Genomic DNA, 27,315 nt, shown 5'->3' with positions numbered 1-27,315 from the left:
CTATTCTTAGTGAACAAATGAAGTTCTTGGGGAAGAAATGAAGTGACTCATGAGAGCAATTACAGACAGGAGTAACTGGTTTCCACAGCCAGTAACTCCACGGCCTTTCCATGTGGGGCACCCCATCAGAGAGTCACTCATTGGTAGGTCGGCCTGTTGAACACTAGTGATCACCTGCTGTGTTTCTCATGCCCCCCCAAAATGTCTACATAGTAAGTGTGTGACACTGGTGTGGATGTACATATCTTTAGAGTATCCTGAATGTTGATGATGATTCTGACTTTCCCAGACTGCATTGTGGCATCCTTCCTCTTCAGATTCTGTGTTGTGCTTTTCAGATGAGCTGTACCCTCCTCATTTACTGCTGGGTCTGTCCCTCCAATGAGGAAGAGCAGAGTTTGTCCATAGTCACTTTCAATATGCTCCTACTGTATTGCACTAATGGGGAGGAAAACCAAAGAACAGAGGGAAAATTACACGTGGTTACACAAAAATAGCACACATTAGACAGGAATGCACCAAGAACCTCAGTTTTTGTTTGGCGGCTTAAATCTTTTTTAAAGAATTTTGGAGCCAGAAGGGACAGTTCAGTGGTGAAGAGAGCAGCAGTAACTGCTCTGAAAAAGATGATGTTCATGAATAACAGCCTCAGGAAATCCAACATCTTTTCTGACCCCCAGGGGTACCTGCACTAACATGTACATATACTACTCAGAGAGTATACACATAAGAAAAATTAAATAAATTTTAAAGTATTTCATTAAGATGAAAATTTCACAGGCAAAAGTTGTTTTATCAGGATGAAACCAGGCCTGGGAATGAAGACTTATGATACTCATGAAGCTGTGTAGAGACCGAGCATCCAGTCTAGATGAGGACTGCATATGATAGATTCAGGCAGAAGCTTGTTTCCACTTTGGCCTATGTTTCTGCACTGTTACTTAATGAAATGATCTGCTATGTGCATGTGCTCAACCCACACACAAAGCTCGGGCTAATTTAGCTTGAACAACGTTTCTCATGGCCCATGAGGCTAAGTCTATGGAATAAAAGTTCAACTGTATAGCCTAGGGAGATGGCTCAGTGGCTCAGAATGTTAGCTCTGCAAGGATGAAGACCTGAGATAGAATTCCCAAGCCAGACAAGCTTTGCACGTCTCTAACTCTATCATAGCAGGGGCTGGAAGATGAGCAGACAGATCCCTGGAGTTTACTGTCCAGCCATTCTAGATGGAGAAGATAGCTTCCAGTTCAGTGAGACCCTGTCTCAAGAGAATAAGATGGAAATGATTGAGGAAGACACTTGACAGCCTTCTTTTGCCTCTACATGCATGTGCAGAGGTGCAGGAACCCATAACTCACATCTATGCATCATGCTCACACATACATACATACTATATGTATATATATATATATATATATATATATATATATCATACAAACATGCAACACACACACACACACACACACACACACAAAGAGAGAGACTTAAATAGCAATGTCTGGGACAATGAGATGATGGTTCACTGGGTGAAGCATTTACCACTAAGCCTGGTGCCTGAGTTCAATCCCTAAGACCCAAAGGCAGAAAGAGAGAACTGAATCCTGAATATTGCCCACCGGTCTCCACCATGCATTGTAGCATGCGTGCCCACACCTACATAAATAAATAAACAAGTTAAAATTTAACCGTGAAATCTATTCAGAGCATATCTGCATTCTGATTGTAACTCAGACTACAGTTTCATTTGGAATATTATTTTGCCTAAGCCAGGAGTAATAAAAATTGGTATCATTCATTGCCATTTCTGAAAAGCAGTTCAAAGCACGTATGTTCCTAGACACTAGCCTTGCAAGCCCTGGACCTATTCATATAAAACATGGACACACAAAAACAAAGCTAAATTTGGATATGTAAGAATACATGGATAAAGTAAGAGTCGAATACTTGATGTGTTTATCTATCTAGCTGCCCCTGACTTTTTCGCTAATTTCATCAGGAATATAGACAAAAAAAAAAAAAGATCATTCTTAGTTTTCATTAAAAATAACTCTCCAGCATATGAAATACTTACATATATGAAAAACTGCTGTTTCAATGTTTTGGTGTTTTGATACTAAAGAGCAACTAAAAATACTAAGAAGAATTTAGGGACACAAGAGTCTCTGGTGAATTATAGTTTAGAAAAGATAACATCAGAGGTTTGCTATGGGTTAACTAACATGCCTTCTGTTAAGTATATATCATTTTCAGTCTCCCAGCCTTTCAAGTCTAGCCAACTACTAAGTGAAGTGTAGTGCTGGAGGGCCAAAGAAAGGAGCCATTGGAGGAGACGGAGATTGTTGTAAAACAAACCTACAGGCTCTTGACCACATTAGATCATCTCTAAAGTGAGAAATAGTTTATTCGTTCATATCATTTTTAAAAAGCTGCTTGTAGATAACAATGGTATTTTTTTCTCTACCCAAAAGGTGAAACTCACTGTTGCAGTCTAGCAAATGCTGGCCCATGTGTTTTAAATTGTCCACTTTAAACTCGGCTCTATACTCCCTGAAAATGTTCCAACAGCACTTCTGATTTGAAACACTGGCCCATGCCAAATTCACAGCCATCCTGGATGTTTAAAATTGGTAGATAAGTTGTAGATAAAATCTTTTGTTTTCATGTGAACACCATGCCCCCCCGTACATTATTTGATGAATACAGACTTTCAAGTAGATCCACTTGTAGTGTGACCCTCCTGTATACCATCCCTGGTGTGACTCTCCTGAGTGCCATCCCTGGTGTGACTCTCCTGTGTGCCATCCCTGGTGTGACTCTCCTGTATACCATCCCTGGTGTGACTCTCCTGAGTGCCATCCCTGGTGTGACTCTCCTGAGTGCCATCCCTGGTGTGACTCTCCTGAGTGCCATCCCTGGTGTGACTCTCCTGTGTGCCATCCCTGGTGTGACTCTCCTGAGTGCCATCCCTGGTGTGACTCTCCTGAGTGCCATCCCTGGTGTGACTCTCCTGAGTGCCATCCCTGGTGTGACTCTCCTGAGTGCCATCCCTGGTGTGACTCTCCTGAGTGCCATCCCTGGTGTGATTCTCCTGTGTGCCATCCCTGGTGTGACTCTCCTGAGTGCCATCCCTGGTGTGACTCTCCTGAGTGCCATCCCTGGTGTGACTCTCCTGTGTGCCATCCCTGGTGTGACTCTCCTGAGTGCCATCCCTGGTGTGACTCTCCTGAGTGCCATCCCTGGTGTGACTCTCCTGAGTGCCATCCCTGGTATGACTCTCCTGTGTGCCATCCCTGGTGTGACTCTCCTGAGTGCCATCCCTGGTGTGACTTTCCTATATGCCATCCTTGGTGTGACTCATCTCTATGCCATCCTTGGTTAGCCTAGTGATTACTAGGATTCCTACACAATATCAAAAGTTAAACACTCAGGAACAAATATAAGAAATTTCAAAATATTAAAATAGAAAAGCTATCCCTAGGTTTATCAGTGACTGACATTGAGCCCTTGAAGCTAGCTGTACATAAGGCTTTGAATAAACTATCATTTTTTAAAGCCCATTTATGTTTGGATGTTAGTATTTTGGAATCCTTTCTGTATTTCATTCTCACTTTCAGAACCATTATTCTAGTCATAATTCATTAGCATCAAATTTGAAAATACTTACCACCCTAACACACATGATTTCCTTTGTCTTTAATCTTGGGAATTTCACACATGTGAAATCAGATCATACCATCCCCCCCCTTAACTTTCCCAAGTTCTCCTCAACATGGCCCCTTCCAAACTTCGTGCCCTCTTTGTTTAATTATAACCCACAGAAATTACTTGCTGTTGCCCAAGTGCATGTGGGTGTGAGGTTATCCCCTGATGCATGGGAAATCTACCTGTTGCCACACATTCAAAATAATGTGAGTGCCCTTCCCCAGCAACCATCAATCACCAGTGGTCCCTCAGTAGGGGTGGAGACTGGCTACCTTCCCACCTCATTTGAAGAAAACTGTTTATGCTTATCCCTCTGCAAGTTCACTCACCAAGGTCATGAAAATATCCTAGCATTGGCCTTAATGGCTGTGATTACACCAGGAAAGCTGACTGGTTCTTATGGTTCTAGGTCTATGTGTATCAAAGCCTAGGTATCCCCAGCACTAAGCAAGTGGGGGCTAAATCCAGGTTACTTAGAACTTGAAGCTAGACTTGTGAACCACAGCAAACCTAACCCAAGCTCCAAACTCTGATGGACTACATTAGTGAACCAATTTTTTCCCTTCATATTCAAACCAAGTAGCCAAGGAAGGTGTAAGCAAAGTATCATGTTTGTCCTTCTTCTAGCACTAAAGCACCAATTTTCTGCTTTGATTGCCCAGGGGATCCATTCCCAGAATATTTGCTTTGTTCAAGAGGCTTTCCTCATGAGCCAGTTCTCTGAACTGCATTCACATACCCTCTTCTTTGAAATTAGCCCTCTATCTGTGGGCTTATAGTTTGAGAATGGTATTTATTGTTGAATGGAGTAGAGCCTCTTAGTTACATATTCTCCTGCACAAAATAAACGACTTACACTTGAACTGTTTGTTCGAAGAGTCCTGAAGAGTTTATTTTTAAACAAACTTGATTTTCTAGCCAGTAGAATGTATGATAGAGAATGAATAATGGCCTAGCTGTGCAGAGTTATTTTGTAAATACCTTCAATTTCATTGCAAAGCATTGCATTTAAAGAGTGTGTTTATGCAAATTCAGCAAATATGAAATGATAAGTAGCTAATGTGGGAGGAATTGCCATGTCATGACACATTGTTGTCTATGAAAACATCTTCATGAAGTTCACACACCAACACACACGCACACACACACACACACACACACACACACACAAAAAAAAAAAAAAAAAAACACAGTCACTCACAAGTATGACACCTGATTTGGATTGCTACTGTGGTGGGAAGGACAAAATATATTTTCATTCCATTGAAATTTGCATCATGACTTGTTTGTGGCAGGAATGTCCTTGGCTACAACACAAGAGATTTCAACATGAAGGCACATGTCTGTGTGTGTGTGTGTGTGTGTGTGTGTAGAGAGAGAGGGGGGGGGGAGATTTTCTTTTGTCCTGAAAATAAAATGAAGTTTCTTAATTTGTACTAACCAAAATTACTTTGAGCTTCAATTTTAAATTAAATAGTCTGTTAAAAAGTAGAAACCCTTTAAGGAATTTCCAGTTAAAGTGGAATGTAACTCAGACAAGAATAGACTTTCATGCCAAGTTGGTTCACACCTGTCATCTCAGCACTTTGGAAATTGAGGGAGGAAAAATGAAAATTTGAGGCAAACCTGGGCTACAGAGGAAGATCTTGTCTAAAATAAACTAAGAAATGAAAATAAAGCATAGAAATACACAATATACTTTAGGGGCCTAGGCAGTCTTATCCAGGCAGCAGCAAACCCAGCGGTTGTTAAGGCAGTTATGCTGGGCTGTTTAACTTTAATAAGGAAGATATGTCAACATGCATCTTTTATGTATCTGTGTCTCAGGCAATGTTACAAATCTACAAAAAAAGGTAATGATATATAGGGTACACATTACTCTCCCTTCTGTCAGAACTTGGACATGGTAAACATTCAAGGTACACATGCATTTTTGTTAGGTAGAAGTGCTATCTACACAGACAAAGGCTGAAACCTGCCCATAGAAATAGAATTCCCACAATCCTCAGGGTCCTACTGATAAGATTCTCCCCCAGGAATGAAACTGAGGTTGTGTTTCTAACCAAGAAACAGATGCCTGGCATTTTGAAAACTACAAATAGCCACAAACATTTTGATCAACCGTAAATGATATATTTGGGAAAAGCATAGCTTAAAATCTTTTAAAGTGCAAGTGTGTCATTGGAGCTGAGTGATACACAAATCAATCACATAAATTGTCCTGTTGTGTCACAAAGAGTCCCCAGATAAGGGGATTGGTAGGACAGTAGGGAAACCAGAGGGCTCTCTGGAGACATAAAAACAACCTGAAGTGGGGTTATGACTTCAGGGACAAAACCTTAATAGGAGAGAAATGAGAGACTCCAGCATGGAGGCGCTCATTGTATAGACAGATACATGTTTGCAGAGTCCCTGTAAGATCCTAAAGGGGTGGTTCCCTGCATGGGGACAGATCATATTCACAGTACTTATTCTGAAGCTCCCATGTGATGTAATGGCTAATTCACATCATGATGTGCATGATGTCACCAATTGGTACACTGTTGCTTGTTTTCTTATTGGTGATTATTATTGTCTAGCCTCTATTAAAATCACTGATGGGAGCGATGATTCTCACCATGGGCATGCCTTTCTTTGAACATGTTTCCTTGTTTAAGTCCAGTACTGTGTATCCTTGCTTAATCACAATTGCTTATTTGCATAGCTCTACTATGACTTAGGTATAAATGTGACTGTAAATCTCAAATGCATTCCTCACAGAATAAAACCTACCTCCATTTCTCAATACTTTCATTTAAAAAGTATCCCCAAACAGCAGTTTACCCAAGTCTTCTCTAAAAATTTACACCTTTCTGTCCCACTGATAAGGAATGCATTAAATTCAAGTTTGACCTCATTTAATGCATTTTTCCTCTTGTTTTCATTGGTCAGTTTCCTACCTAATGCCCTACCCATTTTATAATGTCCATCCAGGAAGGGCAGATAAGCAAACACAAATTATATTATATCTAATATGTTTCATTGACACTCACGGTACATAGAAATGTACTAAACCTTACTGCAGCAATATAGACACTTTGTAAGATTTAAAATTTTTATTTACATTTAAATTTATAAAATACACAAACATAAATTTTATTGTTGAAACTGTAACCTTAAATAAGCAGGGTTATTAAATACATCTAAATTGTCACCACCATCTATCTACAGAACCATCCACATCTGAAACTTAGCCTATTCAATAATAACTCCTCATTCTCCCCTCAGCCTGCTCCAAGAAAACACCATTCCTTTTCTCTTTATGTTCATGTGTGAGAGGTGTGCATGAGAGTGTGTGTGAGATAATGTGTGTGTTTATGTTTGTGAGCATGTGATTGCATGTGTGAGTATGAGTACATTTGAATGTGTGTCCATATATGTGAGTTATGTGTGAATGTGGGTGTGTGAATGTGTTTGTGTATGTGTATGTTCATGTGTGTACACTTGTGTTTGAGAGTGTGTGCTAGTGTCCATATGTCCATTTGTATGTGTGTGTGTGTGTGTGAATATGTATGTGAGAGTGCCTATGTGTGTAATTGTGTGTGTGTGTGTGTTGCCTGCATATGAGTTTGCAGGCATGAGTGTTTACAAACATGCATGCAGAGACCAAAAAAAGGTCAGGTGTTTTTATCAGCCTCCACCCTGCTCTTCAGAGAGAAGTTCTGTAATTGACCTTGAAGCCTTCTGTGCCAGCTACACTGGCTGATCAATGAGCTCACAGGGTCCATCTGTCTCTGCCCCTTAACCATGGGGTTAGAGTCACTCTCAGCTTTTATGTGTGTTTGGGATTTATATTCATGTCCTCTTTCTTTCAAACCAGTGCCTTTGCCCACAATCTCCTCGGTCTACTTTATTTTTCTGTTAATTTGACTACTGTAAGTATTTCAGATCAGTTGAATTTGAGGGAGGAATATATATTTGTTTTACTCTGTAAAATAAAAATAGGTTTGTAGGGTTGTAGAGATGTCTTGGTGAAGAGATGTGACAGTGGTTAGTAGGGATGCAGAGATATCTTAATGGATAATGGGGATAGAGAGATGTCTCAATGGATATTCGGCATGGAGAGATATCTCAGAGGATAGTAGGGGTGGAGAGATGCTCCTGAGTTCAATTCCCAGAACCCAGATGGTGAATCATATCCATGTAAAATGAGACAATTCTGGTATGCAGACATACATGGAGACAGATAACTCAAAAAATACATAAATAAATCTTTGAAATGCAGAAAATACATTAGAATACTATAAGTACAAATTTGTCCTGGAGGGGTTCTGGAGACTTGTACCAATGTCCTCAAAAAGCCCTTGAAGCCATGTAATGTGTGATGTTGACTTTCTTCAGTCTCTGAAATGCTACTGTGTGGTGATAGGGGAAGCTGAAGAAATCTGCAGGCACATACTAGAACCAACCCAAGATTGGGCTGTGTGAGATATAGTTAGTAGATCTGTAAAGGTTGGGATGCCCAAGACTATTGTAACACAGATGATGTCACTAAATACTCCAGATACTGGGCATGTGCTGTCAGGATTTGGTATTTAGCCTAATAGGTTTTGGTCTTTCTTTGGTTTAATCTTTTATTATCATCCACATTCCTTTTTTTGAAATTGAAATGTTTATTCCATGCCATAATATAGATTAGAAATGTGTGACTTTTTTGTTTGTTTGTTGTTATAGAGGCTCACACAATTAAGATGAGATGTTGTATGTTGGCCTTCTAACTACTCACAGAAGCTAGTAAAATCCATGAAGATTTTTAAAATTAGAGTGAAAGCATTTTGTACTATGAGATGACCATGATGCTATAAGCCTATGGTGGTGGGAGGAAGCATAACATTATGATTTAAAATGGTGTGTTTGGGTATCAAGGGGTTATGGTGGGCAATAATGTTTGGCAACTTGATTAGTTTCAGAATCATCTAGGTGGTACAGCTCTGGATATGTCTTTGAGAGAATTTCCAGAAAGTTTAACTGAGCAGGGAAGGTCTAGCTTGAAAATGAATAGTACCATTCGACAAGCTGAAGGCACAGAGTAAGTGAAAAAGTAAAAAAGAAGAAGCCAGATGAGCACATGCATTTATCTTTCTCTGCTTCCTGACTATAACTGCAATGCAACTAGCTTCTGCACACTATCTTTATCATACCTTTCCTACCATGATGGAACGTATCCCCTCAAACCATGAGTTAAAATAAACCTTCCTTCATTAACCTACTTTCATAGGCAATTCATCACTATTACAGAAAAACCTACATGTAGTTTCAAATTTTAAAAAATCCTCAAATTTTGCAGTTACCCACTGGTTTATTGTTTCTGTTCATTCTGTTCCTGATTATCAATTCACTTTCATTTTCTCCTAGACCAGTAATATTCAACAGAAATATTATAGACACCATACAGGGACACTTAAATGATTGAGTAATTTCATCCAATTTTTTTAAAGATTTAATTAATTTAATAACATACATTTTGAATCTGGATGCTATTATATTCTTATTATAGACTATAATCAAGGTAGATATAACAGATATTCTGAAATTGTTTATTATAGTAAAATAATATAGATTCTATGATGAGACAGTTAAGATCTGTAATGTGCCAAGATAACACTGTCATAGTTGATGACAATATTTTATATTGTTTTAGATTTCTAGTTTAAATTGAAATTAATGTGAACTTTGTTTCTAAGCTTCACTAGTCTTGTGTCAGTTGCTCAGTTGTCACATGTCTCTGGTCTTTTACTGCAACACATTACTTGGCTTTAGATACCTTCTAGGACATTGGCGTAAGTCTCTAAGACCCCTTACTTATGTTTCCATGATTTTAAAACAAGCACCCCATGGGTGACAGTGACAATTTCCATTGCCAGCCCAAGATGTAGTCTGTTCTCTTTACCATAGCTATAGTGGCTTCTGTGCATGAATACATGAATCTGAGAAAAACATTCCCCTAATAATTAATTTCTCAGTTGGGAACCTTTTTGTAACCTTTACGTGGTAAAAGAGCATTGCTTGAAGTTGCTCTGGACGGTGCTGCCCTAGGCTGCTGTCTCTGTGGAGCCACAGACCAGGCTCTTGGTCACCATCACGGCCCCTTTACCTAAAACATGGAAGATGTTTGAACTAAGTTACTCAGGAAATACTTACTCGATGTTCACCATTTGCTTTGCTGAGTGATCCTGTAAAGCTTCCTTGGCCAAAAATGTCTTTTCACAGAATGGATTCTTACAGAGTCTATTTGCTTGGTTTCCAAGTACGTTTAGGCTCATCAAGTGCAGAAGCAAGCGGCTATATCAATCATAAGGCTCAGAACATGGCCCTGCAAATTTCCTAAGGATAGGTGTCCCTAAAACTGCTAGGGTGGGATTACAAAGACAGATTAAGTGGCATCCAGTAACAGAGCAGCATACATGAGGAGGGTAGCAACTCCTTACCCAGATGCACTTTAGAAGATCTAAGGGATTCTCTATAACCTCCTCCAGGGCCATGAATGCTACAGTGCAAACTGTGTTAATTTAAATGAAGACATCCAAAATCAGGTTGGAAGTGTTTTGTTTTGTTTTGTTTTTCATTTAGTCACTCACTTATTGTAAAAACATCAATAAAATATTTATTATATACAAATCAAGGGTGAATACCAAAGTTACACATGGTGTGAAAAGTAAGTTTTGAAAAACAACGTATACGATTTGATTGAATTATCTAGAGGAAGTGAAGGGCTGAATGGTACTTTCTGAAATTTTCCTTCATATCTATGATTTATTGATTGTGTTTGCCAGTGGATGAGTCTGCTTGGTGGAAGAGATGCTGTAACCTTTTCAGCACGATACAAACACCTGCACTTCATACATCAGTCTGTCGTTACTGCACCTGTTGACCCGTGGTATCTTCCTGTTAAGATTATGAATGTTGGGGTGGCAGAGATGCTCAGAGGTTAAAGTCAAAAGTACAGTTTGCTCTTGCAAAAGAGTGGAGTTAGGTCCCCAGTGTTGTGTGTAACTCTACTCCAGGAGCATCTGGCACCTGTGACTCCCCAGGTACCTAAACTCACCTGCACACACCCACGTGTACACATACACACATGCACATAACTGAAAATAATAAAAATGAGGCAGGACAGTTGGTTGAGCAGTTAGAGTACTTGCTTCTCTTATAAAACCAGAGTTTCCTGCACAGCACCCACATGAAGGCTCACAACCATATGTAATCTGTTCAGGGGATTTGATGTCTGTTCCTGGCCTCTCTGGGCACTTCATGCACATAGTACACAGACATGTGTATAGGCAAAACACGTACACACATAAAAAAAAAGAAACCTTAAGTAATGGAAATAATTTTTTTTAAGTTTTAAGTAATATTCACATAAATGCAAGGAAAAAAAGATGATCTGCATACAGAAGTCCTTGGGAACCAAGCTACATGATAATGGAAGTGGGAGGCCAGAGTCTAAAGTGATTTGGGCATGTGTCCTGGGTCGAGAAGAGATTACAACATACCATGTGGATGTCCTCACCTATCACAGAATTCTTAATAAAAATGCTGTTCACTGCAGTGAAGCACAGTTTAGGATTTGAAGAAATAGGAGGTCTCTTTGCAGAGAATATCGAGATCTTGTATTCATTGCAAAATGACTCTATTAAGCATCTCTATGCCTTTTCCAGGGTTACAGTCAGCCAGGCCTTCTCCACAGCAGAACAGCAGTAGCTACTGTGTTCAAAAGAAACATCTGCACACAGACACAGACTTCTAGCAAATTACAAAAACATTTGTAAGCTATCAAGTGATACCAAAGTGTCCTTAGTAGACATGTTTGCACCCACTTTGCTGTATAATTTTAAATATGCTTATATCTAAAACTATGTAACTCATCTTGAACCCATATGTAACTGTGGCTTGTTTTGTAAAATACTAATTAAATGACACCATTAACAGTCATTATAATGATTTAACTATAAAATAATTATGAGGTTTAACATACACAGAAGATAAAAGGGTCTGACTATAAAATTGATAAAAAGTACTTCCAGCTACTGAACATGCAAGGAAGTCCTCATCTGCTATGTTTAGCTAACCCAGTATAAAAGTACAGAATAATTTTAAGGTAAATTATAAAAATTATGTGTTCCTAGAATTCAACTTACTTTTAAGAAAACAAATTTCTTCCTCTGTGTAAGGAAACAAATCAAGGAGAGCAAACTAATTATTTTTAAATTCTTAGCAGAAATATTAAATAACACCTTCTTAACCTATGCAAACAAAGTCCCGGCTTCACTATTTAGTACCATAGCATCCTGTTATTGGTTTTTAAATTATGGTTTCAATACTTGAATTTCACCAAATGTCTCAAGAAGCACCTCACAAACTTGCTTTGCAACAGTTTTATTGGTAGGGACTCCGGGTGATTATAAAAGTTAAACAAAAGCTAAATGAGCCTGGAAGATAGACTTTGTTATCCTGTACTTTAAAATAATATACAATGGTTAGTTGCAGAAATATATGCCACAAGGAGATGCCTCAGGAAGCTTGCACATTTTTTAAATCTTTTTTTTTTTTTTTCTGTGAAAGCCTCTGTGTTGTGTTGGTTTAAACACTGGAAGATCTGTCACAGGATAAGTCAGGGATCAAATTAAATTTAATGTTGTCACTCCTGAGATAATGTCTGTAAAGATTTGCATGTAAGATGACAGATAGGAGGATAGGAGGGAACATGTTCATATTTACTGGAGGGCCAAGGCCAAGACGTGACTAATTTGGAATTTCTAAAACCATTTAACTTCAGAATTTATACAAGAACACAGTATAATGCTCTAAGTGATACTATCTTAATTTTCTTTGATGATCAGTCTATGTGGAAGGCAAAAACATAAGTATGCCTGTAAACACATAAGTGATCTAGACCAGGGGGACAGGGAGACCAAAACTCACATTCATCTCAGAGCTTTCAAATCAGTAAAGACACGGCAGCTATTTAGCAACTCATTTCTTCTCCTCCAGGCCAGAAGTTCTGGAGAGCTGCCCCATGCAACATTTCACATAGAGTTAACAATACTGTGTTGTACAGAGAATTCCTGTTCAAGGGTAGATTCCACATTCATTGTTCTTACTACAACAAAAATACAACAAAAACTGAATGCCCACATTTTATCTGTCAGGTTAACCGCTCTCCAGTATACTGTAAAGAAGTGGGCAGAATGTCAGACCTGTCATTGGAGTTCATTAAGCATTTGGGACATACTGGGTCCACCTAGCAGGCGTGGCAGTGTTGGCACCACTTGCTCCATCTGAAGTGGAGAGGGGTGTGATGATATTAAGGAATGGGGCTTTCTTGTTTACTGTTTACTTGGTTTCATATACTTGAAAATATCCTTAATAAAACATTAGAAATTTTAAAAATAAAACCAAGAAGCCATGCTTCTGCTCCCCCCGTCTATAGAAATGCTGTAATGTCACACTATATATTTCTAGAAATAAATATTGGGTTGGGCAGGCAAATTGTGACTCCGGATCTCAAAACGGCAGAGAGGTAAGCAGGGTTTCCATTTAACATCCCATCTTTCTCTTTTCTGTATAATTGGAGACAAAGGACAGATGATCTCAGCGTGCAGCACAGGTACAAGTGAGTGCGCCACTATCACCAGGAAAATTAAAATCAAACCAGAGAGACCACACCCACCTGTTAGAAAGCCTCCAATCAAAAAGCCAGGAGAGGGCAAACCGCCGAGATGCACTGCACTGTGTTGCTGGGTGACCATGGTGGTACAACACCATGGAAAACAGAATCTCCAAAGAACTACTGTAAAAAACCCCACTCCTGATGGGTACGCAAGAGGCTCAAACCAGTGTTCATGGAGATGTGCTAAACAGTGTAAATGTTCTCCAATCTGAAGCAACTTTCCTCAGTGGCCTCCTATTCTTAGCTTGTCATTATCTAGTTGGGAATGACAAAACTGAATTTGGTGGTTGCACGCAGGGCACCTTGTTAGCTAGCACTCTCTGCGGAGGCGGCATCTGAAGTGACTCCTGACAGGTCTGAAGGAGCTAACCATGAGCTTGTTTGAGAGAAGAGGCAACAGCAAGTCCAAAGGCCCTCAGGCAGGACAGGCTTGATTGACAACAGGAAACGTGGTGAGGGTGTGGGAAAAGGCAAATGCATGGGCAGCATCTACTTACGTAACTGTATATGAGTTCAGGGTTTATGCTATTGTCAAAGGCAAATCACTGGAGTCTTTTAAACAAGAAATGGGGTGGGTTTTCTTCTTAAGCACTCAGGCTTAGAAGAGATTTTTAGAAAAGGAGAAGGGAAGAAGTTAGCATTTAGAACGATGTTGAAGTAAGCCGTTAGAAAAACAAATGAAATGGTCCGAACCAAAAGGTGTTCAGTAGAAATAATGAGACGCTTCTTTTTCTCTCTTTTTTATTCTTATTATTTTTTTCTTATTTTACATATCATTCCAGTTCCCTCTCCCTCCCACCCTCCCATGCCCCCAAAACCTCCTCCCATCCCCCCACTCCATAGGGTGAGTGAGGTCTTCCAAGAGGCTCATCAAAAGAGAGAGAGAAATGTTTGCCTGCTCATGCGTTACCAATACATTTCCTTTAGTTGGCTTTTATTCTTGCTTTTATACTCATAGTTATATGCCAGGTAATATAATTTTTGTATATATATATATATATATATATATATATATATATACACACACACACACACACACACACACACATATATATATATATACACTAATTACTGTACATGGTATAAATGTATGCTAGATGTTGCATGGATGGGGGGGTGTACTTTTTCCAACACCACTCAAAAAGAAAAAATACTTCCACTTCCATAAAAAAAAAATCAAAGTTAAACAGAGTTTTGAAGTAGCAATGGTCAGAAACAGATCAAAGAGGAACAGCAAAGGCGCAAGTCGTAGACAGTGTCACTATTAGCTGAGCTACAGTGAGGGACAACGTTTCAGGGGAGGTTTGAAATTACCTACCAAGCAAAGCTGCACCTTCAATATTACTGAAATCATCTAGGACTGTGGTTCTCAATCTTCCCCATGCCATGACCCTTTTTTATAGCTCATGTTGTGGTGACCCCCAATCACACAATTATTTTCATTGCAACTTCATAACTGTAACTTCGCTACTGTTACAAGTCATAATGTGGGTATCTGATATGAATCCCCGGTGAGTGGGGTCACGAAACTTGGTTGAGAAGTTTGATCTGGACAAAGAACAATAGTGGTAAGGACCAGAAAAGGACCCATGGGGTGGAAAAAGTGGCTGAGTTGGAAAATTCTTTGAAGAATAATAACCAGGTGCCTGTCACGTGAGGGAATCCGAGAATAATTTACGCTGTCCAATGCGTGACTGATTCACTCTTCAAGACAACTACTGAGAGCTGTGCCCGCTTGGAAGAGATAAGGGCCAGTTTGTACTGGAGATAATAAAGATATTTGGAAGTCACCAGTACTAACCTCCCCTTCATCAAAGCCTATGAGTTGAATGGTTACCCTGGATAGTAGACAAGACTATTTCAGATCCAAAGGAAAGGCCTGGTATGGACTGTGTTGGTTACAAAGCAATGGTGAAAATGAAAAACCAAAACAAACAAGCAGAACTGTATAGCTCAAAAACCCTCCTAATTCAAGTACATTTTTTTTTAAAATTGGGTACAGTACCTTCCCAGCCAGTCTACAAAGACAGCATTAGACATGAAGGAGCATTTCATACCCAACTCACTCAAAGAGAATAAAGGACACGAAACTTAGACTTCTCTGGAGCATACAGTGCACTGTGTGTCAGAAAGATCAGATCCCTATATTTCCCAGTAGAATGCAGGTTGCATTAGTAGGTAATCAGAAGCAGCAGAGGACAAGGGGACAAGCTGGAAGCTTCAGAGACAAGCTGTGATGGACTGACAGTCATGTGCTGTGCTGATTTGAGAAGTTTGCTGCTTCCAACTCTGAAGTCCCTGTCATGCAGCCCCCTTGAAACTATAGAAGCCCCCACATCTAATAGGAATTCCTGGGACTATTTGGTGCTAATTATTCATTTAACAAATGAACTAGATAGAGCCCCAAAAGGTCCGCTTCTTAAAGGTCAGGCAACTGCTTTCGGGCAAAGTCTGTGATAATACTGGGAGTATACTTGCTGCCCCTGTTACTATGTAGGAAGCCCTTTTCAAAAGAAAGGAAAGCTAATTTCGCATCTGCCCTTTGGATGCCACGAAGTTCTGTCTATTCCTAGAGGGAGTCAAGAGCAAAGGTTAGGAGGGCAGACTGTACTCTGAAACAGGATACATTATCAGGATAGAAACCTTGTTGAGCTCCTTAGGGTCATGTGACCTTAGCTGTGCTCAGTTTGTTCGCCTTAGATGCAATGTGGAGACCATTAGAGTTTTCTCCTGGAGCGGTTATGAAGGAAAAGTGACCTGACACCCACCAAGAGAAGCTACTATCTAGGTCTCTGGGTCATGGGAGTGTCACAGTCAAGTTTAGCAATAGGTGGTGGTTTCATATAATCTAGGCTTTAGTATTTAGCATAGAAAGTTCTTAATAAACCCAGATACACATTGTTCATAAGCACAAAACAAACGTTGGCTTTGTGAGTGACAGATAAAGAAAGAAGTAATGGAGTAAAGGGAACTATGCAGGGGGACCAGGGGAGGGGTGGAGAAGATGATGAAGGGGGGAAGGGAAGGGAGCAGAGAGGGCTGGAGAGTCTGGTGTTGAAATCTTGCTCATCATCTGTTTCATATTCTGAGTGTGAAAGTGGAGCAGGCATTTCCAGGGTTAGCCCTTTTGTGATCTGTGAATTACACAGTCTTTACTGCATCAGAAGGAAAAGTGCATCAGAGCACAGAGAAGGTGTATAGCTCTGTGGGGTAAGCAGGCAAGTCCCTGTTAGAGTGGCTAAACTGTTCCCAGTGTTCTGGGGGGGGGTCTCTGTGGAACTGTCACCAGGTGCCCAGCTGATGCAGACAAAGTGCTTGTCCCCATGACCCAGTCAGAGTGGACACATGCCAATGGTATACAACTGAAGCTGCAATTGGCCGCTTGATATAGGGATTGACGGATAAGATCTATACTGGGCCCCTTTGTGAACTAGGCATGTCAATGGCATCTCTGAGCTTCCATAAGGACAGAGGCAATACTACCTGGCAAAGTTAAGGAATGAGTGAGTCGAAAAAGCTCAAGGGGTTGGCCTGCCACGCAGCTCACCTCAGTGCTGTCACTGGCCACCCCGACATGCAACAACTCCTGTGGTCTAGAGGACAGCCTCTGTGCACATGCAGATGAAAGCATCAAGGATGCCTGTGCAAAAAGGACTGGAACTTTCACAGGCAGAAGGAAGAGACCCAAGCATTTTAGGCTGGGGACAGAGGCAAGGGTAGCCTGGGGACTTCTAGGCTTGATGTGGGAGAGTCCTGAGCCACATGAGTAAGCAGAGTCCATTTCCGCTGAATGCAGAGTTTAACTGACTCCCTTCACAGTGGGAAGTGAATCAGCATTCTCAAGAGGGATTAATGCAGGGAAAACAATTTCTTACATTAACTAATTTGATATGTCAAGGTGAAAACAGATCGATGATGGGGGTTTGGGGGCATATGCAACAGGTCTGGCTTTGATGTCCTTAAAGGTCTTGGCTGGAATGCTGGTGGTGAAGTAATGTTAAAAAAGAAAAAAAAAAAAAAAAACAAAAACAAAAAAAAAAAAAAAAAAAACAAAGTATAAGATACAGAGAGAAAGGACTAAAAAAGGGAGTCTAGAAGAAATTGTGGTAAAGAGGTGCTTGGATATGGCAGAGCCACTCACACGAATGGCAAGGAGAGCTGTCTGGATAGTTAAACCCACGTGTGCAAGCTCAGAAGAGACCACTGTGGAGCTGTGGAAAGGATTACAAATTTCATTTAAGTTTAGCTGCATTGATCCACCAATAAGCCACCCTCGTGGAAGCTTGAATTTGGAGAAGTGAAGATAAAGTTCAAGAGAGGTTAAAGCTAGCAACCCACGCACACGCACACACACACACACACACACACACACACACACACACACACATGCCTCATATTCTCACATATACACATACACACACATACATATACTCTCACATACACAAGCACTCATGCACATTCACACACATGTGCCCACTCACACACACACACACACACACACACACACACACACGCAGGAAGTGGCACACGACTCTGAGTTGAGGGTCAGAAGACAGTTTTTAGGAGTCAGTTCTCCCCTTCGTGTGGGCACTGGTGATCATCTCAAGTACTCAGGCTTGGTGGCAATTGTACCCACTAAGGCACCTCGCAGAGCCGACAGTGAAATTTCTACTTGATGATGCGTCGAGAGTGAGGCCAGCTCGCTGCCAGCCTGAAAAGTCCCTTGTACCAATGAGCAGCCATCAGCATCCCATGAGGCCAGGTTTAGGAAAGCATTATGGAAAACAGTATTAGATACGGCACAATATGGAAATTTGTGACTGACTGATGTTAAGAACTGTTTAACCTGAACTACATGGCAAAGATATATGTGAAGACACTTTGTAGATAGAGGGGTTGGGAGACCCATGGGGTAGCTGACAGTCAGTCCGAGTCAGGAACTGAAGTTCTGACCTTTGCTGTGCTGTTCTTTTTGAGGCTGCCTCTTGGACGTGCCCTATCCATGACCTCCATAATTCAATGACTTTCCAGTGCCTGGTACAGAGCATGTGCTGTATCCCCCCATGGGGAGCCTGTCATGATCACTCCCTCTGCTGGCAGAGTGACACACAGGAGCATTGCCTTTTACAAGGAGGTGTGGCTTTCCTGGGGATGCCCTAAACACATGCTTGTCACAGACGCTGCTCCTGGGCCCCAGCCTGCTTCACTCTGTTGAATTTGAACTTCCTTTTAACTGATTAATTCCGCAATCTCAAGACAGACAGAACTCCGTGCTCATATGCCCTGCGCCTTTTCACTCCCGTGACAAAATAGATCTTTCTTTTATTGTCACCTTCTAAAATCACTATGGAAGCAGGGTACCATTTTCTGCCAATCTCACCCACCTGTGCAGCCACACTATTGCAATAATTATGTCTGCAGATAGCAGAAACCCAAACAGCTGGCTTTGAAAGTAGAGAAAAGTAATGGCCCTGGGTATAAATATTTTGGATCACTGAACAGAATCCCATGAAAGGGACAGCCATTTGAGATCTTAAAATTTTCATGAAATCCTTATGAACTCAGAGAAGTCTCAGTGTGCCTCTAGGTTTCTTCTGGCAAGAAATACCTTAGAAAATGCCAAAGAAAGAAATAGAGTAGGGGTTTAACTCAAACAGAAATGACTCGCGCTTAACCGGAAAGCAAGATCTCTTCTTGGGCATTTCTAAGCAGCTGCTGTAAACTTTCCTTCCCTTCGAAGTTCCCTGAAACTGGAACTTAAACAGACTTTGTCATAGAAGGGCTAGAGAGAAACAAGGAACCAGGAGGATCAGGAGGAAGGGGTTGGTGGTATGACTGACTACACGGGCGTTGCTGTTTGCCCTGATAGACATCCATACATGCCACCCATCCTTGTGTCCCTGATGGTACCACTGGGCCAGCAGGTTCTTCTGCATTGTTTATTGTTTGCTAGTAAGGGTCATGCCCTTTTAGGATTTCTCAATTTCAGAACTACAAAAACCGGTTCTTTGTGCGGTATCACCAAGCAAAATGTGTTTGCTGAAAACCTCTTTGTGCTGAATCAGTGAAGTATGAAGTCCAGACTCAAAAAAAAAAAAAAAAAAAAAAAAAAAAAAAAATACATGGGCGCTTTGACAATTCCTAAGACAGTCTTGGTCATCTGGAGCTCCCTGCTCTCTGCTGCTCTGGCCTCCAGCTAACCACTCTTCCACTCAACTTCTCCTGTCTCCTCTCCAAGCTGTGGCAAGTGCACTCAACGGGTATTGTTGCCTCCATCCCAAGCAACCGTGGGATATAGACAGAGAGAACATTACACCGCATCTATTTCTAGATTCACCCTAGTTTTGCAGTCTTAAGAAAAAATAACTACACTCAGTGTCTTCCCCTCCTCCCTGAACTTTAATTTTTAGCTTTAAGTTTGTGGACATAATACAAACATAAAATATCAAACACGATATTTCTTTGCCTTCACTTCCTCTTTCGAGATTTACCTGATTAAATCCCTGCTTGCCCTGCACAAGAGTGGGCCTACAGCCAGCTGTGGAATCCTAGCTGTTCCTGATGAACTGTTAGCAACTTGATAGTCTCCGAGGAAGGGACAATCATCTTCTTTACTTGTGTTCCAAACAGGGAGCACACCAGGTCCATGGTAGCACTGGAGCTGTGGCTTCACGGATGGTCCTGGTGAAAATAAGTAGGTCTAAAACAAAACATAAAGGAATAAGTAAGGGAAGGAGACGCATGGAGAGAAGGTGCCAGAGACAGGAGGGGTAATACAGGATAGCAGTAAACTAAATGTACTATCTACCTGTAAAAAGAAATGTCAAAGAGAGAATCTAATCAATAAAAGGCAAGCAAAGAAACAGAACACCTGGCTCCTTTCTCTGCCTACATACAGGCTTTGCTCTCAGCTAGCTCGACATCAGGAGCCTCCAGGCCACCTGTAAATTTGGGCTTTGCCTGTACTGTTACAGGTGGGCCAAGAGACAGTTAAGTTCATTCCCAGCATTCTGTGTTAATTGTCCTTGTCTGTCTAGCAATACAGTTAAAACTCATGGAAACCAATGGTAGGCCGAAATGCAAAGGTATAAAAGATAGTTGCTGCTTCTATGACTATGTTTTGAAGGATTTTTCAGGTTGAATTGCCAAAATCTATAGAATTAGATGTCAAGAAGAGAGTGGTAAATTATTAGGAAAAAAAGAAAAAAGCAGTCTAAAATAATTGTGCTTTGCGATTTTAAGTTCTCCATTCACTTCAGAGGAACTGAAACTGGGAACAGTGGGGAATGACCTCGGGTCTGGACTGTTTAAGAAAGTGCAAGTCTGGAAACTCAAGCTTCACTCCCTACAGTCATCTTGTGAAATTTCTTTCACGTGAAGCATAGATCAACAGAAAGCACTGGACAGCATCCCTGCTGTTTTGTAACAAGCAGTCCCTGTTAGTTGTTATTGTGTCTATTATTGATCAAATAATTGTGTGCAGCAATTTAAAAGAACAGGAGAGAAGTTATATCAAGATCATATCAGAATTTCAAAAGATGTGTCAGGATACACTTTTAAACCCGACAACTAAACACTGGACAACAAAGGACCAACACATCGCTGGTGTGACACCTTTGCACCTAAACATGTGACATGTTTTGCACCTAAACATCCATTTTCAAAGGTAAGAGAGATTGTTAATAATCACATTTCTGAATGATTTGGCTGGAAAAGCAAATCCTGGCACAGGCTTGGGGAAGTGGCACCTGGAGAAATGGCCTCCGGGCACATGCTGCAGAACGTCTGAGTTCAGGCCCCAGCACCCATGTTTGGTGGCTCACAACCATGCGTCACACCAGCTCCAGAATGTCCCATGCCCTTGACCTCCATGATCACTAACTCGTGTGCAGACACACAGAGGCACATCACTTAAAGGTGTTTAAATGGCATCTTGAGAAGACGGCTTTGGAAATCCACACATAATCTGTCTCAGCTTCGACAGATGGCTGCTTGACCTTAGGAGGCTGCCTAACCTGTTCCTGTCCTTGTCTCTTCTCCTGGGGATGAGAGATGATCCACTTCACTAATGGATCATGTGGTCAGGGGATTACGCTGAATTCTTCCAAGAGAAAAAGCATTTAGTCATATTTGTTTCCCTTCTCTGAGAATGAGCCCTTTGTACCTCAACAAGATATTTGAGCTTCATTAAGCTCTCTGATCCTCCAGAGAAAGATGTGGGAAGTGATGGTTATTTTAAATGATTTTCCATCATAACAACGGAAATACTCATTGACTGTGGCCTTTACATCAAGTTTCAGCAGGTGCAGCTTGCTGTACATGAAAACAAAGCAGATTGATTCAGATTAAAGGATGGGACAACAGAGGAGAATCCTGTTTTGATATATTGTGCAGGTCACCAGCTAAATCTTAATACCATATTCAGTTGCAAGCACAATATAAAAACACGCACTGGACAGGAGGTGTACCATGGAAATATACCCAGAATATTTAGTAAATGTTCCTGTAGCTAGTAAATCGGTGTGTGTTGACTGTGTACACTGAGACTTTAATACATTAATACACACATAGAGGGCTGGGGTGTAACTCCAGTTAAGAGTGATTGCTGCTCTATCAAAGGACCAGAGACTGGAGGCCAGCACCCATGTCTGTGACTCCAGCTCCAAGGACTCTGGTGCCCTCTCCTGGCCTGGATGGACACCTGCATTTGTGCTAGCACACACACACACACACACACACACACACACACACACACACACACGAAAAAGAGAGAGAGAGAGACAGACAGAGACAAAGACAGAGAGAAAGTAAGAATGATTTAGAAGTTAGAGGCGAACAAACCTTTTGAAGAGTCCTACATTTTGTTATTATTAAGGGATGAAAGCAAACATTTTTTTTCCCTTGAAGAAAGTTTGTAAAACTTTTCTGCCCTTTTATAGATCTTCAAAGTTATGTATCTCTCGAGATTTTTTATTTAATCTACCTATATCAATGTTTGACTCTAAACTAGATTGGGCTAAGTTATAAGGAGGAATAAAACTGGACCATTCAGGCATTCAGCAACTTCACAGTACAATGTGGAAGAGGGACATTATCTAATATAATTCCATCTGTGATGTGTAAGAAGACAAACAAGGCCAGGGAAGAGGATCAAGTCCCTGGGTGTCCTAATGTTAGGTTTCTAGAATCAAAAAAAGAAAGAAAGGAAGGAAGGAAGGAAGGAAGGAAGGAAGGAAGGAAGAAAGAAAGAAAGAGAAAAAAGAAAAGAAAAAGAAACAAAGAGAAAAACAAACCTGACAGTTGGACTTGTACTGCCATCCTGCCCAGCCACTGAGGAAGTCAAGGGAAGCATATGCAGTGTCCACATCCTTACGCACATGGTATGATCATTATAAACCAGACAGCTTCAGAATAACATGTATTGAGAACAATCCATTGTGCAATCAGGATACAACCTACCAGAGGATCATCAGAGGTCAAGGAGTAGATGTGCCTGACACTTGAGTATCCTTTTCTGCAAGAATTTAACTCCTTCCCATCACTGAGTGATGGGTCACATAAAAGATGACACTATGCTGGGGGAGACCTGTAGAGGAAGACATGGCATTGTAGTCAGAATAGTGCTCTCATGACCCAGCGAAGGAAGCGTGACCTTCATCCTGATGCTGTTACATAGATGAGCAGGTAAAGTTGAGTTACAATGACACTAAAGTAGGATGGGGTAGCGGGTTTACATATCAGGTTTCCCCCCTGTGGAGATCAGCTGTACTGAGGGACTGTAATTTATTGATGAGCTGTATAAATGACTTATAAATACCTTCATCCAAAATGCAGGAATTGGTAAGTGAGTGGAACTGCTGATACTTTACACTAGGATGCTAAAACAGCACAGCCCAGAAGGCTCCCTGGTGTATTTTAAATCATCCCAAGGCCATAAATGCACCTCACTGACACAGTGTAACCTGGTATATCTTAACACAAATGAAATTTGCTGAAAGACTGATGAAAAAGATAAGAGTAGTAAGTATCTGTGGTCTCAGTTATGGCAGAAAAAAGCAAAAGTATATATGAGTCTTCTTACCGGCAGCAGCTTATTTAAAAGGAATGGAGAAGAGGAGGAACTTAACATTCCTAGCACAGCTTAAGCCAGAGCACTAAAGTACCTGTTCATATTTGAATCAACATATTTTGAAGAAAACTTTTTAAATATTCAGAGCGCGAAATTTTTATATTTGTATGTCAAATATATAGTGCAGAAACAATATAGGATATATTTTAAATATAATTAGTTTTACGTAAAATATTGGTACAGTATAGAATACATAATAATACAGTATTTATAACATACTCATGAGGTATTAACTCTGTAAGGATAGCAAGAAGGCGGTAGAGCTAGGATGACCTGCTCACAGATTTGCTGTCTTCATGGACGAACGCTCTCCTGTCCCATTAATGATTGAACATGTAACTATGCTCTCTGTGGCAGAAGAGGCCCTTCTTTCTCATTAGGATGAAAAGAACTCTCTTGAACAACAACAACCTTGCACTGGTTCTGGATGAAGTCAATGACCATGGGTGGCTTCCCTTGGAACACTTAACTTTTATCCTGGATATCAGTTCATTCTCTCCTCTTGCCCCTGCAAACTAAGGTATCTGATACTGCATCTCAGACCCTCAGTACTAGATGAACCTAGATGCGGTTCAGGTGGGCAAAAGACACCCATGGGGCAGCTTGGATCCTCATGACCTGGCCTGCCTGAAGACATGCACATCACTAATAAAAAGGAAAGCATCACTAAGAAAACAAACAAACAAACAAAACAAAAGACAGAATCCTTTTTGTCTTGGTCGGCTACTCCTGGTCATGGGGCCTACCTCAGAGTGTGGGAGATAAAGTGGCTTTGGTTAATGTGCGGGTAGATTAGAGTACAATGCAAACTGGAGGGAAATCCTCATCCCTGGGGTGGCCATTTCCAGATCCAACTTCCCAGCTTCCTCCCTGACAAGGGGTGATAAACAAAGACATGTCTATGTGTGGCATCATTTGAAAATAATGCCAGATTTCCTAAGAAACACCACACCTGTCTTCAGGGCATGGCATGCATTGTTTTATGACTCCCTCCCCTGTACCATCCTTGTTACAAATCAAATGCCAGAGACTTGGAGTCGCCTTCTTGTGGAAAGTTATATAAAATGTCTTTGGGTTTGGAGCTGACACACAAATGTCCTTCTGTTGTTTGGCAGAATGGTGGCCAGTACAGTCCTTGCAGCATGTGTCCAGGATGGGTAAATAACAGCCTCCTCGTAGTTGCCAAATAGGGCAGGCATCACACCTTCCGTCTTCACTTGTCTGGTGACACTGAGCACTGGGAACCACAGCCCAGGTGCCACTGTTACATGAAGTATGGGGGCGGAGGCAGCAGACAGACGGGGACCCAAATCCAAAAGGAGTTACCAAGGAAACCAGAGGTTTTTCAGATGTCTCTCCAACATGAGAACAAGTGTATTTGTCATACTTGGAAAAATAATACTATTTTCTATTTTTATGTTAAACTATATACTACTTCCCTGAGGCACTGAACTGTATTTTTTTAAGTTTTCAAAATGCCTTCTTCTGTGAATCTAGTAAAACCTAATCAATTCAGATATTGCTACTACACATCATTTGGTCTAGTCTGAAATTTTATTTGGATGGTCTACAAGGAATGGATTGGGTGAGTGCAAAGGGAGATGGCTTGTAACTCATGCGAAAACTGTTTTCACGGCTCAGGCATATCATGCTATGTTTAGGCAAAAGGATCCAGCTACAAAGTAAGGATCCATCTCATTAAGTAAATGTGTCCTTAGACTTTATTGGCTTATCATCGTACTGAAAGTAATGAAGTTACATTGCTTTCAATAAATCTTGACTCTCAGAAAGCACACTTCCCTCCCTTTCCTCCAGCTTCAAGCCTATTATTTTGGTCGTCTGAAATTTACTCTTGTGGGATGTATGAACATACGCTCCCTTACTTCCTATGATAAACTCCACTAGGTGTCCTAGCTGGCTCAGAACACACAATATAGCTCTGAAAGACCTCATGCTCACAGAAGTATTCCTGCCCAGGCCCCTCTGTGTTGAGATTTCAGGTATGAGCCACCATGCCTCAGGATCCTTTCACAAAAAAGGATCAAGTCCTATTAAAAAAAAAAAACTAACATGTATAAATCTTCATTTTGATGCATTTCCACAGCATTGATATTATTATTCAGAATAAGATACTATATGTACTTATATAAGAAAAATTATATGCTTTTACCATTTTGATGATACCATAGAGCAAGTATTTTTTTTTAATCTGAAGCTCAATATTTTTCACAAGGCAAGCAAAACAAATTCCAAGAAAATATTAAAGATTAAGAAATAAGATTATTATTCCTTGAGACCTGTTGAAAACTCAGAGCAGGAACTATATTACCATTTGCTCTTTTAGTCATTCAATGAAAGCCATTGGCCATGCTTGTTGCAGAAGGGCTTTGGTGATAAGTGAAACCCCCATGTGTTCATTGTGTGGGCAGATTATAAACTGAGAGACTGACAAAGCTTTCTCATGTGGTGAGTGATGTGTTGTCCAATAAACGAAATACTGAGAGATATAGCAAATAATTAGAAGAGGTGGGAAATATTCCTAGTGCTATGATATTTGAGTGAAAGGGATCAACTGAGGATGAATAGAATTTCTAAAGTAATGAAAATGGGAGTCCTCCCATTAGTACAAGCTGGAACATTGAGATAAAAAAGTACACACATAATTCCAGAAATGGGTGTCACTGCGGAGGAGCTGTGGCTTGGAAGATGTGTGCATGGGGATGATGTACACAGAAAGAGACAAGTGTGGCAGAGATTCTCACCAAGTGTCCAAAACATCCAGAGTGCAGGCAGAATTGAGGGCTGCCTGAGGATAACTGAAATAAAATGTAGGAATAAAGAACAGCACCTAGAAATAACAGAGAGCACCTTCAGACACACGTAACAGAACCGGCTTTCCCCTGAACTGAGAGAAAGGAAGAATTAGAAGAAGATATATACGGTGGTGGATGTAAGGAAATCTGACATGTCCAGTAATTGTGTTTGAGAGATTTGCTCTTACTATGATCTCATGGAGGCAAGCACAGGGCAGCATGTAGAAAGACAAATATTCGAAAACCAAGTCAGATACCTATGCACCATCTAACATGGGCAGGTAGGTCAGAGTGTGTAAAATGGAGGCAAAGACAACAGCAGATTCATAGTCTGGGGGAATTTGTCATTGTGTGGAAACTGCATAAATTAAGATGTTATTCCAAGAAGCAACTGGATACAGTCCCCAGAGGGTTTCAGCATGGTCTCCCTTTTGCACCTTTTTGATAAAGCAGGAGAAAGAATGTGCTCCTGAGGTTGTAGAAGATCAGCCATGTACTGGACATACACAGACAAGGGTGTGTTGGAGATAGGCACTGGCGCATTATTATCCTCTGTAAATACAAGTTTGTTTCTGAAGAGTCAGGGGTCATCACCATGGAGAATAAAAGCAAGAGAATATGTATAACTTTTCAAAGGTAGCAAGGCTAGCTGGTCCTAAAAAGATGAAATTGCAACGATGACAGTCATATCCCTGGATTCTGGAGCAACTAAAACACATGGTTTCATCATCTGAGCTTGATGAACCAAGTGGCTAGCCACCGGTGCTGCTGAGGGCACACTTAGAAACGCAGGTCAGTGCAGGACCCAGAGATGTGAAGCCCTTAGACTCAAGACTTTGGACTTCATCCTCAACCCTGGCTTAAATAAAAAGTATCTTTCCTCTTCAGAATCATAGCCTGGGATCCCCAAGGTTCCTGGCAGTATTACAGAAATGTGTGGGTTAGCTGAAGGTCATTAGCAG

At 40.8% G+C, this 27,315-nt stretch overlaps 1 protein-coding gene across 2 annotated transcripts in view; it reads left to right on the top strand.

The window, feature by feature from the left end:
- The window catches only part of Chst9 (carbohydrate sulfotransferase 9), a 212,564-nt gene that overhangs the window by 84,745 nt on the left and 100,504 nt on the right, over positions 1–27,315 (top strand). The window contains exon 3 of one of the 2 annotated variants that reach the window (XM_051202133.1): positions 24,656–24,697. The exons of the other annotated variant lie outside the window; for it this stretch is intronic. Coding sequence (XP_051058090.1) covers positions 24,656–24,697 — 42 coding nt within the window. The remainder of the gene's footprint in view (positions 1–24,655; positions 24,698–27,315) is intronic. 2 annotated transcript variants of the gene reach the window in all.

This window comes from Phodopus roborovskii, unplaced genomic scaffold, assembly GCF_943737965.1.
Source record: "Phodopus roborovskii unplaced genomic scaffold, PHOROB, whole genome shotgun sequence".
In the NCBI taxonomy this organism is placed as follows: Eukaryota; Metazoa; Chordata; class Mammalia; order Rodentia; family Cricetidae; genus Phodopus; species Phodopus roborovskii.
This window is presented reverse-complemented; position numbering and strand designations above follow the sequence as displayed.